At 39.5% G+C, this 19,261-nt stretch overlaps 1 protein-coding gene across 6 annotated transcripts in view; it reads right to left on the bottom strand.

The window, feature by feature from the left end:
- The window catches only part of ERICH2 (glutamate rich 2), a 42,905-nt gene that overhangs the window by 10,307 nt on the left and 13,337 nt on the right, over positions 1-19,261 (bottom strand). For 3 of the 6 annotated variants that reach the window (XR_008682197.2, XM_088842559.1, XM_055398396.2), the window contains exons 2-7: positions 19,036-19,066; positions 18,451-18,498; positions 18,189-18,225; positions 11,474-11,622; positions 7,128-7,312; positions 2,081-2,138 (exon numbers count right to left, since the gene is read on the bottom strand). Coding sequence is in view for 5 of the 6 variants with exons in the window: in XM_088842559.1 (XP_088698685.1) it covers positions 2,081-2,138; positions 7,128-7,312; positions 11,474-11,622; positions 18,189-18,225; positions 18,451-18,498; positions 19,036-19,066 (508 nt within the window). In the remaining variant the exon portion in view is untranslated. The remainder of the gene's footprint in view (positions 1-2,080; positions 2,139-7,127; positions 7,313-11,473; positions 11,623-18,188; positions 18,226-18,450; positions 18,499-19,035; positions 19,067-19,261) is intronic. The other 3 variants (XM_088842567.1, XM_088842576.1, XM_088842582.1) reach the window with 3 other exon arrangements.

Here is a 19,261-nt window from a genome sequence, read left to right as displayed (position 1 = left end):
AGTACTTAGGAAGTACCGTATCCACAGTGGGGACTCTGTGGGGCAAGGAAGAGTAGACCCCACGTCCCCACACCACATAGTCACTAAAAGAGCTTAACCATCAAACAGGCCTACAGCAGTTAATATTTCAAGACTTGTCATTAATTAAGTTTAATAGTAGAATTGCCATTTTCCCCTTTAAATAACTAAGACTAATGAAGAGAAAAAGATGGGTAAAATAGTTGAAAAGATTATGGATTTTGACAGAGACTTGGAATCTTTCACAACCACTAGATGGACTTTCTAAAATTGAAAAATGAAATCCTTGAAATGAAGAATTCACTGTATAGTTTTAACAGCACACTGGACACAGCAAAAGATAAGATAAAGTAACTAAAAAACAGGTCAACAGAAAATACACAGACTAAAGCATAGAACTGGAAAAGACTCTGATGCTGGGAAGGATTGGGGGCGGGAGGAGAAGGGGACGACAGAGAATGAGATGGCTGGATGGCATCACCGACTCGATGGACATGAGTTTGAGTGAACTCCGGGAGTTGGTGATGGACAGGGAGGCCTGGCGTGCTGTGATTCATGGGGTCGCAAAGAGTCGGACACGACTGAGTGACTGAACTGAACGGAACTGAACTGAAAGCATAGAAATAAAAGGAAGTGGAAAAAACAGAGTATAAGACACATGTGGGACACGAAGGAAAAAATCTAATTTGTGTGTAACTGGAGACCCAGGAATAGAAAAGAGGGAGAGAATATGGCAGAAATAATCTTCGAAAATTAATGGCCAAGAAATCTTCAAAGCTGATGAAAACATCAACCCACAGAGTTAACCCAGCAAATCTCCCAAACCTCTCTTTGCTTAGATACAAAGAAAACCACCACCATTTTGCACATCAAGTCAAACTATTAAAACCCAGATAGAAAAGTAAGGTGGTTCATATCACTGATCTACTCAAAAGTATCCGGTGGTCTCTCTGCTCACTCGGAGAGAGCACCAAGGTCCTTAAACTGCAGAAAGATGCTCTGCTATCTGCACGGTCCCTGACCTGTAAGCTCTCTGACCTCATCTCCTATCACATGTCCCCTGGCTTAATCTGCTCCGGTTCTTCTGCCTTTCTTGCTGTTCCCGGTCAGGCACGCCCATCTATCAGATATTTGCTATTAGTCCTGCCTGGAACGTACTTCCTTCAGATGACAGGACTCATTTCCACAACTTTTTCAAGGGTTTGCTCTAGTCTTCCAGTGAGCCTTGCTGGACTGTCTTACTTAAAACTGCTTTGCTTCCTCCCAGTACTTTCTAACCATTCTTCCCTTTTCCTCCACAGCACCTATTATCTATGACATGCTAATTATATGTCTGTTGTCTGACACTAGATTAAGTGTGGGATTATTTGCCCAGTGCCAAAACAGTGGCACTGGCACACAATTTTTAAAATTTTTATTAAGATTTTCTCAGTGGCTCAGTGGTAAAGAATCCACTTGCAATTCAGAAACAGGAGACATGGGTTCGATCCCTGGGTCAGGAAGATCCCCTGGAGGAGGAAATGGCAACCCACTACAGTATTCTCGCCTAAAAAATCCCATGGACAGAGGAGCCTGGCAGGTAGGTAACTCAAATATTTGTGGAATAACTGCATAGGAAGGCTTGTGAAGTCGCTTAGTCATGTCCGACTCTTTGTGACCCGATGGACTGTAACCCACTAGACTCCTCCATTCATGGGATACAGTCCATGAGGTCTCAGAGTTGGACACGACTGAGCAACTTCACTTATTCTTCACTTCTAAGCAATGCTTGTTTTACTACATGACACTTCTTTGAAACTAAAGGCATATGTTACTAACCCATTGTCATGAAGCTAATGATTTTGATATACCTTCTAATGGCGTCCTTGTCAGTTTATCCCACTCAAAGTTACTCTAGAATCCTAATTTAAATTAGTCCTTATACCAATTTTTACTATCAAGGATTCACTGAGACACTATGAGGGAATTCACTAGCTGTATGATAATCAAACAATCTTGCATATTAGGGAATGTATTTAGAAACAAAGAGAAGACTGGGAAAAGAGAAGTATTTTGTGCTTACTCATCTGACATAATTTTTTCGCCAAATGGTAGTCGTGGCCCATTTCTGCTCTCAGGAACTGGAAAATATTAAGAAATTCTTCAGCTATGCAGTTTTACAGAGAATTTAAATATCAGTTATAAACTCCCTAGAAAATATTCCATTAATGATTAATTATTTTGCTTTTAACTTTTACACATGTTTTTCCAGGAGTGAGCCTGTAATCAATCAGTTAGTGAAGAATATTTAAGCACTTCTAAAGGCAGGGCCACAGAGCAAGTATCTCACCTCTGTTTTACTGAAGCCACACTGTGCACACACTATTGAACAATCTGAGAACACTTAGGTTGATTCAACTGGCAAAGACACAAACACTTTAATTGCGTTAATATACCTTAGGTTCAGATACAGTTTTTATTTGTTAACTTAGTCCATAATTATATGATAATACAATTATGTATTTTCAATATTTTCCAATATTGATTGCTCTTATCCCATCTATTTTTCCTTTTACTATATTATTGTATTTTTTTGTTATAAAGTAACATATTAAAATTTTTTTTTAATTGAAGGATAATTGCTTTATAGAATTTTGTGGTTTTCTGTCATACATCAACAAGAATCAGCCATGTGCCCACCCTCCCAGGCTTCCCTCCCATCTCCCTTCCCACCCCACCCCTTCAGCCTGTCACAGAGCCCCTGTGTGAGTTTCCTGAGTCATACAGCAAATTCCCATTGGCTATCTGTTTTACATATAGTATTGTAAATTTCTATGTTACTCTCTCAATACATCTCCCCTTCTCCCTCCTCTCCTTCCACCTTGCCCATAGGTCTGTTTTCTATGTCTGTGTCTCCATTGCTGCCCTGAAAATAAATTCATCAGTGCCATCTCTTCAGATTCCATATATATGTGTCAGTATACAATATTTCTCTGACTTCTTCACTCTGTATAATAGGCTTTAGTTTCGTCCACCTCATTAGAACAGATTCAAATGTGTTCTTTTTATGGCTGAGTAGTATTCCATTATATATATGTACCACAGCTTCTTTATCCATTCATCTGTCAATGGACATCTAGGTTGCTTCCATGTTCTAGCAATTGTAAACAGTGCTGCAGTGAACATTGGGGTACATGTGTCTTTTTAAGTTTTGATTTCCTGAGGGTGTATGCCTAGGAGTGGGATTGCTGGGTCCTACTGTGGTGTTGGAGAAGACTCTTGAGAGTCCCTTGGACTGCAAGGAGATCCAACCAGTCCATTCTAAAGGAGATCAATCCTGGGTGTTCACTGGAAGGACTGATGCTAAAGCTGAAACTCCAATACTTTGGCCACCTCATGCGACGAGTTGACTCACTGGAAAAGACTCTGATGCTGGGAGGGATTGGGGACAGGAGGAGATGGGGACGACAGAGAATGAGATGGCTGGATGGCATCACCGACTCAATGGACATGAGTTTGAGTGAACTCTGGGAGTTGGTGATGGACAGGGAGGCCTGGCATGCTGTGATTCATGGGGTCGCAAAGAGTCGGACACGACTGAGCGATTGAACTGAACTGAACTGGATGGTGGTTTTATTCCCAGCTTTTTAAGGAGTCTTTCCATACTGTCTTCCATAGTGGCTGGATCAGTTTATATTCCCACCAGCAATGCAAGAGTGTTCCCTTTTCTTCACACCCTCTCCAGCATTTATTATTTGTAGACTTTTTGATGACAGCCATTCTGACTGGCATGAGGTAGTGTCTCACTGTAGTTTTGATTTGCATCTCTCTGACAATGTGATGTTGAGCATCTTTTCATGTGCTTGTTAGCCATCTGTATGTCTTCTTTGGAGAAATGTCTCTTCAGGTCCGTTTCCCACTCTGGTTGTTTGCTTTTCTGGTATTGAGTTGTATGAGCTGCTTGTATATTTTGGAAATTCTTTATCAGTTGTTTCCCTTGCCATTATTTTCTCCCATTCTGAGGGTTGTCTTTTCACCTTGTTTGTAGTTTCCTTTGCTGTGCAAAAGCTTTTAAATTTAATTAGGTTCCACCTGTTTATTTTTGTTTACATTTCCATTACTGTAGAAGGTGGGTCATAGAAGGTCTTGCTTTATGTCATTGAGTGTTCTGTCTATGCTCTTCTCTAACAGTTTAAAAGTTTCTGGTTTTACATTTAGGTATAACCCATTTTGAGTTTATCTTTGTGTATGGCGTTAGGTAGTGATCTAATTTCATTCTTTTGCACAGAGCTGTCCAGTTTTCCCAGCACCACTTATAGAAAAGGCTGTCTTTGCCCTATTGTATATTCCTGCCTCCTTTGTCAAAAATAAGGCACCCACAGGTGCATGGGTTTATCTCTGGGATCTCTATCTTGTTCGGTTCATCTGTATTTCTGTTTTTGTAGCACATATTTTTCTATGTGTTATACATTTTTTTCTTTTCTTATTTATTGGGGAATAGTTGCTTTACAATGCTGTGTTAATTTCTGCTATACAACAAACTGAATCAATTATATGCATACATATATCCCCTTCTTCTTGGACCTCCCTCCACCTCTTCATCCCATCCCTCTAGGTCACCACAGAGCACCAAGCTGAGCTCTGTGTGCTATATAGTAGGTTCCCACTAGCCACCTGTCTCATGCATGGTAGTACGTTTATGTCAGTTCCAGCCTCCCAATTCATCCCAACCCCTCTTCCTCACCGTGTCCACGTGTCTGTTCTCTGCATCTGCGTCTCTATTCCTGCCCTGCAAATACTTTCATCTGTTGTATGTAGGAAATTCAAATGCTAAATAAACACATCCTGTCCCAAATTAAACAGCATCTGTATTTTTACCATCCAGAGAATTTTTTTCTAGGTAATTTTATTTATTTTTTGGGGGCTGTGCTGGGTCTCTATTGCTACACGAGCTTTTCTCTAGTTGAAGTGAGTGGAGGCTCTAGCTGCAGAGCGAGGGCTTCTCATTGCGATGGCTTCTTGTTGGCTGGTCACAGGCTCTGGAGAGTGCAGGCTTCAGTAGTTGTGGCACGTGGGCTAAGTAATTGCGGCCCATGGACTCTAGAGCACAGGCTCAATAATTGTGGTGCACGGGCTTAGCTGCTCTATGGCATGTCGGATCTTCCTGGACCAGGGATTGAACCCATGTCTCCTTCAATACCAGGTGGCTTCTTTATCACTGAGCCACCTGGGAAGCCCGCAGAGATGTTTGTTTTAAGCACCTCCAAGTACATCATTTTACTATTCTTTTTCCATAAAGGAACACACATATATTTACAAAAACTAAGATTATTCAGTAACTTTACAAAATTATACCACATATCATGATCACCTTCTCCCCACAGAATTAAACATTATTACATATTTTTTACTTACTTAGGCTCTACAATTGACCAATCTTCCATTATTATGTGGATCAGTTCAGTTCAGTTCAGTCACTCAGTCGTGTCCGACTCTCCGCGACCCCATGAATCACAGCACGCCAGGCCTCCCTGTCCATCACCAACTCCCGGAGTTCACTCAAACTCATGTCCACAGAGTCAGTGATGCCATCCAGCCATCTCATTCTCTGTTGTCCCTGTCTCCTCCCACCACCAATCCCTCCTAGCATCAGACTCTTTTCCAGTGAGTCAACTCGTCGCATGAGGTAGCCAAAGTGGATAGCTTTTATTTAAAAAAGAACACTACACTTGGGGGATTATTCTCGTTTATGTGTGACATTCTGAACTATTTGCATGTAGGAATTCATTTGGTAAACAAATCAAGAAGGCAATCCTGGCATAGGAAACAGCATTGGCAAAACACAGTCAGTTCAGTTCAGTTCAGTTCAGTCGCTCAGTCGTGTCTGACTCTTTGCGACCCCACGATTCACAGCACTCCAGGCCTCCCTGTCCATCACCAACTCCTGGAGTTTACTCAAACTCACCTCCATCGAGTCAGTGATGCCATTCAGCCATCTCATTCTCTGTTGTCCCCTTCTCCTCCTGCCCCAATACCTCCCAGCATCGTAGCCTTTTCCAGTGAGTCAACTCTTCACATGAGGTGGCCAAAGTATTGGAGCTTCAACTTTAGCATCAGTCCTTCCAATGAACACCCAGGACTGATCTCCTTTTGAATGGACTGGTTGGATCTTCTTGCAGTCCAAGGGACTCTCAACAGTCTTCTCCAGCACCACAGTTCAAAAGCATCAATTCTTCGGCGCTCAGCTTTCTTCACAGTCCAACACTCACATCCATACATGACCACGGGAAAAACCATAGCCTTGACTAGACGGACCTTTGTTGGCAAAGTAATGTCTCTGCTTTTTAATATACTATCTAGGGAGACCCAATAGTCTCCCCAAAGTCACTGATGTTGCTTTTTTCCCCTATGTATTTTATTTGAGAAATCTCTAAGGCTATGTGTTCAAGTTCGTGGTTCCTTCTCTGCTGTTACAATCGGTTAAGTCCATCTCCCTCCACTCCCTCTCCCTCCTTACACCCTGTGTATGTGTGATACACACAAACAGTGCTATTTCCTCTGCCAGGAGCACCATTTGTTTACCAAAGGAGTTCCTACGTGTCCCTCTTCCTTCAAGTTTCTAAGATTCCGTTCGTGTCTCTTCCTCTTAATCGTTCCTTTACCCCCTTGTTTCTCCTGCTTCATTTCTCAATTAGTACCTTTTATCTTCCCTGTTCCCAGAGAATTTTATGAACATCTCTACTGGCACATACTATAAATTGCATTAGCTAACATAATAAGTGTTTGTTAGTTCTCAAGGGTAAAGAGATGTCTTTTTTATTTATCTCTAAATATCCCAAGTAACTAGCATGGTACCCAGTAAGTAGAAAGTTTTTCTGAAAGAGGTCCTTGAAGAGTTTCATGCCAAAACTTCTCTTATTCCTGTTTCTCACTTTACCAGAATAATCTTAGTCACTGCCAGAATATTCTCTCATCTCGACCCTCATGAAAGTAGTAACAAAGATGAGCAACCAGGTAAGCATCTGTGTGTGGGCAAGGATATTTTAACTATTTTTTCAGTCTTCAAGGCTATATACTATTTAGCTATTTTAATAGTTTTAGGTTTTTTGAGTTATAGAAGCAAAACTTACTTCTGTCATTAACTCTAATGGGGCATGAGAATCCTTATTAGGGTTGCTGTCTTCCTCCTTATCTTCATCACTGGTATCTTCACCATCATCATCTGTTGATTCAGACAACTTATCATCGATATCCTCAGGGCAATGTTCATCATTTTTCTCCTGCTCTGCAATGACTACATCTTTGCTCATTTCACCTAAAACAATATATATAATTTAGTAAATATTGAAATATATTCATAAATTTAAAATGATCAGTTCAGTTCAGTTCAGTTCAGTCGCTCAGTCGTGTCCGACTCTCCGCGACCCCATGAATCACAGCACGCCAGGCCTCCCTGTCCATCACCAACTCCCGGAGTTCACTCAAACTCATGTCCACAGAGTCGGTGATGCCATCCAGCCATCTCATTCTCCGTCGTCCCCTTCTCCTCCCGCCCCCAACCTTTCCCAGCATCAGAGTCTTTTCCAGTGAGTCAACTCGTCGCATGAGGTGGCCAAAGTATTGCAGTTTCAGCTTTAGCATCAGTCCCTCCAATGAACATCCAGGATTGATCTCCTCTAGAATGGACTGGTTGGATCTCCTTGCAGTATAAGGGACTCTCAAGAGTCTTCTCCAACACCACAGTTCAAAAGCATCGATTCTTCGGCGGTCAGCCTTCTTCACAGTCCAACTCTCACATCCATACATGACCACGGGAAAAACCATTGCCTTGACTAGACGGACCTTGGTTGGCAAAGTAATGTCTCTGCTTTTTAATATACTATCAAGGTTGGTCATAACTTTCCTTCCAAGGAGCAAGCGTCTTTTAAAATGATCACTCCTAAATTATAACTTAGCAAGTGCACACGTTACCATGTTTCTCCTGTCCTGGATTTTTTTTTTTCCATGACTAAACAGCACTGCAATAAACTTACCTGATTTCCATTTCCCAAGAAAAGGTAATAAAAATGCTAAGTGAAATGAAAAAGAACAAACTGATAAGACTGAGCTGTCGTGAATTGTTTGGTGCTCGAAACTGTAATAAATGGAAACAGTTTTGTTTATAAAGAATATAATTTCAAGGAAAAATTCTCTTTTATCCATAGAAATAGATTTCTTAAATTGTTCTTACAGGAATATAAATGTAAAATAAAGAGCTTGTGAAGTAAAAGTAAGACTAGAGAGGCTGAAAAGTAATTCTTCTTAGGCAGATAGTCACTGTGCAGATATTTGAGAATAAAATTGTCCCTCTCCCTGGACACACACACACACACACACACTAATCAGATATACGTGAAGTGTTCTAGATATGACCAGAGGTTATATAACATTATTAATGATTTTTCTTAATGTCAAGTCATAGATGACTGAAAAATAAAACATAAGCACTACTTTTTCTACCCATTCAACGTGTGGCACTATACTGAGCCCCACGAACACTAAAATGTACAGTCACTGACCTCAGGGTACTCACTCACACTCTAACTGGGGAGTCAGAAACATAATGGATAACTGTAAAACAATATGGCAGTCCAGTGATAAAGATGTATACCAGGTACATGAGAGAACACAGGAAGACAGGAGAGACTCATTCCGGTCTGAATGGATCAGTTTTTCCAAGGAGAGGGGACAGCATGAACCTGTACAAAAAGAATGCGTGTAGAGCAACTCTTTGATGTGCTTATTATGGGTCAAAGTTGAGGCTGAAATGGTGACAGATGTGGCCAGAGGGGTACAAGCTGGATAATGGATTCTTGTGGGCCAGGAGTCTTGGAATTAGAACTTTATCCTAAGAATGAAGGGGCTAGTCATGAAAGATTTAAGTAGGGAAACAAGTATGATCAATTTTTAATTTCTGAAGGAACTCTTGGAGAGCAGGGTAGAAACTGTATTTGAGGGCAGACCAAAAAAAGAGACAAAAATAGCAGGGAGAGAAGTGGTTAGAAAAAAAAAAAACAACCACCTTTAAAAAGTCCAGGTAACATTCTGGAAGGGGAGTGAGATGGGGAAACCATAAAATCTTTCAGTCTTTTGTCATAACCCTCAGAAAGGCTGTGACAAAATGAAACACCTTCACATTTTCTCAAGGTTTATAGGAGTCAGAGATGTTTGAAGATTCCAGGATTCTGTATGGATTCACACCAGTAACTTTACTGAATAAAACTGGAAGAGGAAACTTGTGGATTCTCACCTCTTACTTTGTTTCCTTATTTTGCATTCAGAGGCCCCATGGGCTGTTAAAAAGCCAGCTCAAAATGAATTCTAATAATGGGAATTTTCTAAGCAGTTTTTAGACTGCATTTACTGACAAATCACAATAGCACTTGCTGTTTGACTACAAATATGCCAAAAGACAGCAAAAACTAGAAAATATTATTCTCAGGAACAAAATCCAAAAATGACTCAATGGTTGTGTACGTAAGTATGTATGTCTTGCTCTTCATCTAAACTGGGGAGACAATCTTACATATTGGTTAAGAAGAAAATTTGTTTCCTGAAGTTCATTAACTAATAAAATTGTGCTTATTCTTAGAAAACACATGTTGACTTAGGGTAAAGGATCATGAGATCTTTATCCCTTAAATCAACAGTTGTTTGTATATGAAGGGTTATTGGAATACTTATACTATTTCTGCTCATTTTCTATAAGCTGAAATATTTCAAAAGAAAACATTAAAAAAAAAGTCCAGGTGAAAAAGATGGTTGATAGCACACTGTTAAAACAGGGATAAAGGAGGAGAGATATTAGAGAAATATTTAAGAGGTAAAATCTCCATGGCAGACATTTTCCAAATTTTAGTAATTCTTGTAACATTTTATCCATTTTTCCATATGAAAATAAGCTATTCTATTTACTTAGTATCTTTTTTTAAATCAACCTTTTTAACTTAGAAATTTTGCTAGATCATAAAAATTATCGGGGGAACCTCCCTGGCTGTTCAGTGGTTAAGATTCTGTACTGCCAATGCAGAGAGCACAGATTGGAACCTTGGTCAGAAAACTAAGATCCCACATGTCATGCAGAATGACCAAAAGATAATAAAAAATTTTAAAAATTATACCCAAAATTGACAGAGGTATTAATAAAAGATATAACAATCACAGCAAATATTATATCATTACTCTTCTGAATATTGCATATTAAATTATTTAATTCTATCAACATCTCAATGAGGTGTGTTTTTATCCGGTTTGTAGATGAAACTGAGAGACAGGAGACAGGTTAAATAACTCACCCAACTTAACACCACTAATTTAGGTCTGGGAGTCAGTTTGGCTCCAGAGTCCATATTCTTAACTGTGTTCTTATTTTTTTTCTAATACACATTAAAATATACTACTATTTTAAAAAGTTTACCCCGTGTTTCCTAAAATTATCTCTTTGGGAAACACTATTGAGCTTGCCAACTTTTGCTCTGCAGATGAATTTCACAGTTTCAACCTGAACTTGTGCTATATCATCCCCTGCTTTTAGGATTCTGAGTGTGTGGGAAGTCTTGTGAGATGTCTTCTTTGATGGGAGTGTGGCCATGAGCTACTTTAAATGTGTAGAAAAACCAGTGTTAGAAGGAAGAAAATAAGGAAATCCAGGCAAGGTTGACAGACGACAATGTTAAGACAAATCAGGCTCTCCCCCCTCCAAAGAAAAAGTTGGGAAAACTCCTCCTTCTAAGCAAAAGATACCATCCTCAAAAGAGATACCCAGAGTGTACCCAGAGTGTGATGCCTGGGCTATTCAGGCCATCTACCTGTTTCCTTTACAGTCTCCGTCGGCTCACGACCACTCTAACCTTACAGTGTGTACCCAGCCTGTTCACCGACTCAACACACTGGTGTCATCAGAGATGGTCATAATAGGGAATGAAGAACTTCATGTGATGTCACAGGGACTCACTGAGTTCACAAACACTGAGGATCATGAGAGAGTGATCCCCAGATCCTCCCTCTGCCATTTCCATTACAGTACCCAGCCCAACCTGTGTTTGTCTTATTTGTTTGTATTATTATTATTTAATAGTTGGCTATCTATGTGAACTAGGAGCAAGCGCCTTTCCTATTTGATAACTATTATACCCACAGCTTCTAAACAAGTGTCTGGCACTCAGTAAAGCACTGTTGAATGACTGGAACTTGTTATTGCTTTCACGGGTATTTCAATCCATTCTAAACTTTAATATTCTATCATTATCATTTTATGTAATATACACTCCTAGATCTACACCTGACTGCATATCAGAATCATCCCATACATGAGTTTGAAAAATTACTGATTCCTAAGACCTGCCCCAGACTTACAAGTTGTCAATATCCCAAAGGTCCTAAAGAAGGCAGGCTGAAATAGAAGTTACAATTACTCAAATAAAATAAATATTATTACCTGTGCTTTCTTTTAAGAAGAAAGATGACCATAGCTTAGATTGTAGATTTGTTTCTACTTCTTTGTTTGAAATACTCTTTGAAGATATTCTATTTTTAGTATTATTTGAAGAGATTTTATTTTCAATATTTTTTGAAGAGACTTCCTTCCTAGATGTTAAAGTATATAGTTAAAAAATACTTTTCTAGGTTACAATTCTGTTAAAGGTTCTATATGGGTTCATACACAAACACACATTTAATATAAACATGCAGTATATCAATAATAAATAGCTAAAATGCAATATCTTCTTTGTGGAAAAGCATTAAAAATAAGTTTTACTAATGTTTAAAAATTCTGTTTCTACCAGGCATTTGTCATCATATAATGATTCGTAGAACCTTTCCAGAATTAACATAGAACATATAAGCAATCCACTACATGAATGTGCCTGGCATATCATTATGATATGGTGAAAAAAAACTATTTAAGGAATACTAGACTTTGGGTTTTTTTTCAAGTCGATTCTTACCACTGTTAAACGTTTATACTTAGAGTACAATGCTAATATTAACCCTTGCTCACAATATGAAGTAGCCTGTTTTTTTAATTAAATGGCTGAAATAAAGATGGGTTAATTTTCTCTTTTAGCCTTTAAGCCTGAAACCTTACGTCAACAGATAATGTATTGAGACAGGATTTTTGTGTGGTACACTGACAGGCACCCATGCTGGTGGAAAAACAACCCCATGTTCATTTTTTGTGGTCTTAAGATCATTTTAGTATGTCTCCTTTACTGAGTTTAAAAGATTCAGCTTCTAGTTTGCATGACAAGACATAAAAAGATGTAAAGTATTATTTTTTCCCCCAAAGTTATGTTGGCTCTGTTTTATCCCCATTGAAATATGACTCTATAACATTAGTAGTTAAGTTAGTGGTCAACACCGAAATCAGATTGATTATATTCTTTGCAGCCAAAGATGGAGAAGCTCTATACAGTTAGCAAAAACAAGACCAGGAGCTGACTGTGGCTCAGATCATGAACTCCTTATTGCCAAGTTCAGACTTAAATTGAAGAAAGTAGGGCAAACCACTAGACCATTCAGATATGACCTAAATCAAATCCCTTATGATTATACAGTGGAAGTGAGAAATAGATTTAAGGGACTAGATCTGATAGAGTGCCTGATGAACTCTGGATGGAGGTTCGTGACATTGTACAGGAGACAGGGACCAAGACCATCCCCATGGAAAAGAAATGCAAAAAAGCAAAATGGCTGTCTGAGGAGGCCTTACAAATAGCTGTGAAAAGAAGAGAAGCAAAAAGCAAAGGAGAAAAGGAAAGATATAAGCATCTGAATTCAGAGTTCCAAAGAATAGCAAGGAGAGATAAGAAAGCCTTCTTCAGTGATCAATGCAAAGAAATAGAGGAAAACAACAGAATAGGAAAAACAAGAGATCTCTTCAAGAAAATTAGGGATATCAAGGGAACATTTCGTGCAAAGATGGGCTCAATAAAGGACAGAAATGGTATGGACCTAACAGAAGCAGAAGATATTAAGAAGAGGTGGCAAGAATACATAGAAGAACTATACAAAAAAGATCTTCATGACCTAGATAGTCATGATGGTGTGATCACTCATCTAGAGCCAGACATCCTGGAATGTGAAATCAAGTGGGCCTTAGGAAGCATCACTATGAACAAAGCTAGTTGACGTGATAGAATTCCAGCTGAGCTATTTCAAACCTGAAAAGATGATGCTGTGAAAGTGCTGCACTCAGTATGCTAGCAAATTTGGAAAACTCAGCAGTGGCCATAGGACTGGAAAAGGTCAGTCTTCATTCCAATCCCAAAGAAAGGCAATGCCAAAGAATGCTCAAACTACCGCACAATTGCACTCATCTCACATGCTAGTAAAGTAATGCTCAAAATTCTCTAAGCCAGGCTTCAACAGTATGTGAACTGTGAAATTCCAGATATTCAAGCTGAATTTAGAAATGGCAAAGGAACCAGAGATCAAATTGCCAGCATCGAAATCATCGAAAAAGCAAGAGAGTTCCAGAAAAACATCTACTTCTGCTTTATTGACTATGCCAAAGCCTTTGACTGTGTGGATCACCACAAACTGGAAAATTCTGAAAGAGATGGGAATACCAGACCACCTTACCTGCCTCCTGAGAAATCTGTATGCAGGTCAAGAAGCAAAAGTTAGAACTGGACATGGAACAACAGACTGGTTGGTTCCAAATTGGGAAAGGAGTATGTCAAGGCTGTATATTGTCACTCTATTATTTAATTTATATGCAGAGTACATCATTAGAAATGCTGGGCTGGAAGAAGCACAAGCTGGAATCAAGACTGCTGGGAGAAATATCAATAACCTCAGATATGCAGATGACACCACCCTTATGGCAGAAAGTGAAGAGGAACTGAAGAGCCCCTTGATGAAAGTGAAAGAGGAGAGTGAAAAAGTCGGCTTAAAACTCAACATTCAGAAAACAAAGATCATGGCATCTGGTCCCATCACTTCATGCAAATAAATGGGGAAACAGTGACAGAATTTATTTTGGGGGGCTCCAAAATCACTGCAGATGGTGACTGCAGTCTTGAAATTAAAAGATGCTTGCTCCTTGGAAGAAAAGTTATGACCAACCTAGACAGCATATTAAAAAGCAGAGACATTACTTTGCCGACAAAGGCCCGTCTCTTCAAAGCTACGGTTTTTCCAGTAGTCATGTACAGATATGAGAGTTGGACTATAAAGAAAGCTGAGTGCTGAAGAATTGATGCTTTTGAACTGTGGTGTTGGAGAAGACTCTTGAGAGTCCCTTGGACTGCAAGGAGATCCAACTAGTCCATCCTAAAGGAAATCAGTCCTGAATATTCACTGGAGGGACTGATGCTGAAGCTGAAACTCCAATACTTTGGCCTTGACATACTCCTTTCCCAATTTGGAACCAACCAGTCTGTTGTTCCATGTCCAGTTCTAACTTTTGCTTCTTGACCTGCAAAAGTGAAGAGCTGACTCATTTGAAAAGACCCTGATGCTTGGAAAGATTGAAGGTTGGAGGAGAAGGGGACGACAGAGGATGAGATGGTTGGATGGCATCACTGACTCAATGCATTTGAGTTTGAGCAAGCTCTGGGAGTTGGTGATGGACAGGGAGGCCTGGTGTGTTGCAGTCCATGGGGTCGCAAAGAGTCGGACATGACTGAGTGACTGAAATGAACTGAACTGATATTTATCAAACATGAGCCTAAAAACAAAATTAATTTAAACTTACTTTTCTGAGACTGTCTTCACTATATTTAGAGAGACTTGCAAAAGTCAGTGAGGTATAAATTTTGCTTGCCAATCTTAGTCTGTGTCTAAAGAGGCATTTACTTAAAGAGTAAAAATGGGAGTAAAAAATGTGTTATACATTTTATAAAAGATAAAGTATGATTATGGAATAACCTATAGATACCATTTATCAACCTCAAAGAGTTGAGTTCTGTGGGTTTCCTTTAGCCATTTACCCCACACATCTATGAACTTGAAAGCTTGACCAAATAACCCAACAGATGGAAGGTCCAACATCTATAGGACTATCCAGCATTAAAGATACAATTTACTTTTACTGCTGAAAATGGTTTGTTAATTAATTGCCATTTGTTGGGTAGACAAAATCTCTGACACATGGGATCCGTGAAGAAAAAAGGAAATGAGTTATTTGGCCTTCGTGTAGAGAACTGTGAAACTCCTGGTTTATGAAAGTTCACACACTTCTTGTGGCTCAGATTAGAATGAAGAATCAATCAGAAGATTAAGGCAAAGAACTGGTGGGGAAAGAAAATGCCTAGATTTCCCTAATCCAACCTGGATAGAACCTTTCAGGAAATTCTACTTGCCAGTCAGACCGTGAAGCTGGAAGGAGGGTGGGGAGTGGAATGCAGGCTATGCTGAGAAAATCCATCAACTCTGTAGGTCAGTCACACTGTTCCTCAGCAAAGGTCCTCCATGGTTTTCTGTGTTCCTACTTGATCCTTTACATTTTTTTCCCCAGAACTGGCTCTTTTTACCTTTAACTCTCGGTGAGACTGGGCTTCCCTTGTGGCTCAGATGGTAAAGAATCTGCTTGGATGAGGTAGCTGAGTTACAAAGCCATGCACCTATGAAGCTTACTGGCTATCGACCTATCCCTCCTTCTCCCCTACTCCAAATAATAACCAAACCAAACCCAAACTCTTCTCTGCAAGTGAAATGAACAGAACATGATCATACTGCTGCTGCTGCTGCTGCTGAGTCACTTCAGTCGTGTCCGATTCTGTGTGACCCCATAGACGGAAGCCCACCAGGTTCCCCCGTCCCTGGGATTCTCCAGGCAAGAACACTGGAGTGGGTTGCCATTTCCTTCTCCAATGTGTGAAAGGGAAAAGTGAAAGTAAAGTCGCTCAGTCGTGTCCGACCCCCAGCGACCCCACGGACTGCAGCCCACCAGGCTCCTCCATCCATGGGATTTTCCAGGCAACAGTACTGGAGTGGCTTACCATTGCCTTCTCCGATGATCATACTACTCTTGCAAAAAGTAGTCTGATAACCAGATGCAATAATTAATAAGATCAAGAGAACTGGCAGCCACTTGGGCTTTCCAGGTGGCGCAGCGCTATAGAATCCACCTGGCAATGCAGGAGATGTGGGTTTGACCCCTGGGTTGGAAAGATCCCCTTGAGTAGGAAATGGCAACCCACTCCAGAATTCTTGCCTGAAAAATTCCACGACAGAGGAGCCTGGTGGGCTCCAGTCCATGGGGCTGCAAAGAGTCAGACACAACTGAGCACACATGCATACTGCTTTTCTATCTTGGCCCAGTCTGCATCTGATTTACCCCTGGGGTTTAACTACCTCAGGATATAGGTTACCCCTTGCTCCAGTTCCAGCATTGCTTATCACAGTCTATGAACAATGGGGTTCATAGACATGATATTTATTTTCATTAATAGCTACTAACTCTCATTACTATTAAAGTTATATCATATTTCCCTCAAAGACTACTAAATTTTTCTTAGATTTTGTATTTAAATATTTTCAACTATGTAATGCTGCTGCTGCTGCTAAGTCACTTTAGTCGTGTCTGACTCTGTGCGACCCCATATACGGCAGCCCAGCAGGCTCCCCCGTCCCTGGGATTCTCCAGGCAAGAACACTGGAGTGAGTTGCCATTTCCTTCTCCAATGCATGAAAGTGAAAGTGAAGTCGCTCAGTCGTGTCCAACTCCTAGCGATCCCATGGACTGCAGCCTACCAGGCTCCTCCGTCCATGGGATTTTCCAGGCAAGAGTACTGGACAACCATGTAATAGGATACATAATATATAATTACATTTAGATTAATACAGTTAATGGGGCATTTACCTTTTCCTTGTTGTCTATAACATTTACTCTGAAATAAGCACAGATTCTGTCATTGATAGCTAATATGTTACCTTCTCTTTAATATAAAAACATGTATTTACTACACAATTTGCAAAAGTCAAAGTGAACCCTAATTTTAATTTTCAGCTTTGACAGTATATAAGTTAAAATATATGTTGTATAAGGTATATTTATGGATGTGAGAGTTGGACTGTGAAGAAAGCTAATTGCTGAAGAATTGATGCTTTTGAACTGTGGTGCTGGAGAAGACTCTTGAGAGTCCCTTGGACTGCAAGGAGATCCAACCAGTCCATTCTAAAGGAGATCAATCCTGGGTGTTCATTGGAAGGACTGATGCTAAAGCTGAAACTCCAATACTTTGGCCACCTCATGCGATGAGTTGACTCACTGGAAAAGAGTCTGATGCTGGGAGGGATTGCGGGTGGGAGGAGACGGGGACGACAGAGAATGAGATGGCTGGATGGCATCACCGACTCAATGGACATGAGTTTGAGTGAACTCTGGGAGTTGGTGATGGACAGGGAGGCCTGGCGTGCTGTGGTTCATGAGGTTGCAAAGAGTCAGACACGACTGAGCAACTGAACTGAAACTGAACTAAAGGTATATTTTTCCCAGCCAATAATATTCAGAATAATTCAAAATAATTTTGATTTGAATAGAATTCTACTAGAAGTGCACTACCAATTTGTCAATAATTGAACCCTATGAATGTGTTTTATGATCAACTTTCAAAATGCAATTTTTCATGGAATAAATAATTTATTTTTTTCAGTATACATATGATTGTCAGGAAGGACTCTGATGGTTTACCAGAATCAGTGCCTTGAACAGAGCAGGTACTTAATATTTAGCTACTAAATTGAAACTGAATTATGATTCTTTCAACACCAATCTCTTCAACTAGTTGGGGTGATTATTTTCCCTATTTAGTAGTAATTGTTCTTCTCATAGTAAATAAAAATCTGATTTTAAGGTAAATATTCCTTTAAAATGATATTCTCAAAGAAACGAGCAAGTATCACAGTGAAACAAGAATGAGCAATGAAAGTTATATAAGTAAAATACAGAATACTTCATGTTTAAGCAGTTGAGAAGTAGGTTTGAATTTATCTATACCCCTACATTTTTATCAAAATTCATTTTTCATTTTAAATGTCCTCTTATCTAAGAAACAGTTGCTTTGACTGAAAGAAAAGCTAAGTGCTAACCCATGCATTTCTGGCCTTTCAAATTTAATTGGGTGACAAATGATTGCATTATCTACTTCTAATTGCTTAAAAGGCATGATAGATCAGATGCTCAGCGAGAGACATCTTCTTACTCTGACATTCCTTCATTTGGTTCAATCATCACTTTTTCTGAAAGAGAAGAAAAAAAATGCAACCCAGTATTTTATCAATAGTGATGCTCTTAATAGAAATTCCTGACTGGCAAATATTTAGGCATTGTTTGAGTGACAGGCAGTATAATAAAGGATTTAATTGCTAACTCAACCACACTCAACCATTCTTATAGACTATCTTCTTAATATTTAGGACAAAAGGGTGATCAAATATATTTTTTTAAAGTAATAAATCATTTACCCTTTGGATCAAACACTAGCAATCTGCCAGTCTGTCTGTCTTCAGTGCCTATGAGAGAAGCAGAAATAAAAACTAGCATTATCAATATTATTTTAGCTTGAGGTACTTGAATAATTTATTCACAGCCTTTATATGAATATTTTTATTATCTAGGCTAAAATATAGGGGGCTTCCTGATAGCTCAGTTGGTAAAGAATCCACCTGCAATGCAGGAGACCCCAGTTATATTCCTGGGTTGGGAAGATCCATCCGCTGGAGAAGGGATAGGCTACCCACTCCAGTATTCTTGGGCTTCCCTGTGGCTCAGCTGGTAAAGAATTTGCCTGCAATGCAGGAGACCTGGATTTGATCCCTGGGTTGGGAAGATCTCCTGGAGAAGGGAAAGGTTACCCACTCCAGTATTCTGGCCTGGAGTATTCCATGGACTGTATAGTCCACGGGGTTGCAAAGAGTCAGATATGACTAAGCAACTTTCACTTTTAGGCTAAAATATAATTTTATACTAAAGTCAATTATTCCAAACCTATATAAACTGATGGTAAGAAAGAACTAAAGCATCCTAAAAATTAGTTTATATTCTGTTACCTTTACAGAATCTGTCCTGTCTAGATGATTCCTGCAAAAAACCAAAATATTTACTCTGTAAGTCTTTAAACATTTTTATAAACTTGGAATATAAATAAAACAGAATGCACAACTCAGTCTGTCAGCAAGCCAGTAAGCATGTATTTTGGTATTGTTTTTAGTAGCATTATTTTCATACTAAGTGAAAAACATTATTCCTCTGGATTATGAAATCTGATTTTAAAAA

Source organism: Moschus berezovskii, chromosome 2 (genome assembly GCF_049115385.1).
Source record: "Moschus berezovskii isolate FMDL1 chromosome 2, NW_MosBer_1.0, whole genome shotgun sequence".
Classification (NCBI taxonomy): Eukaryota; Metazoa; Chordata; class Mammalia; order Artiodactyla; family Moschidae; genus Moschus; species Moschus berezovskii.
This window is presented reverse-complemented; position numbering and strand designations above follow the sequence as displayed.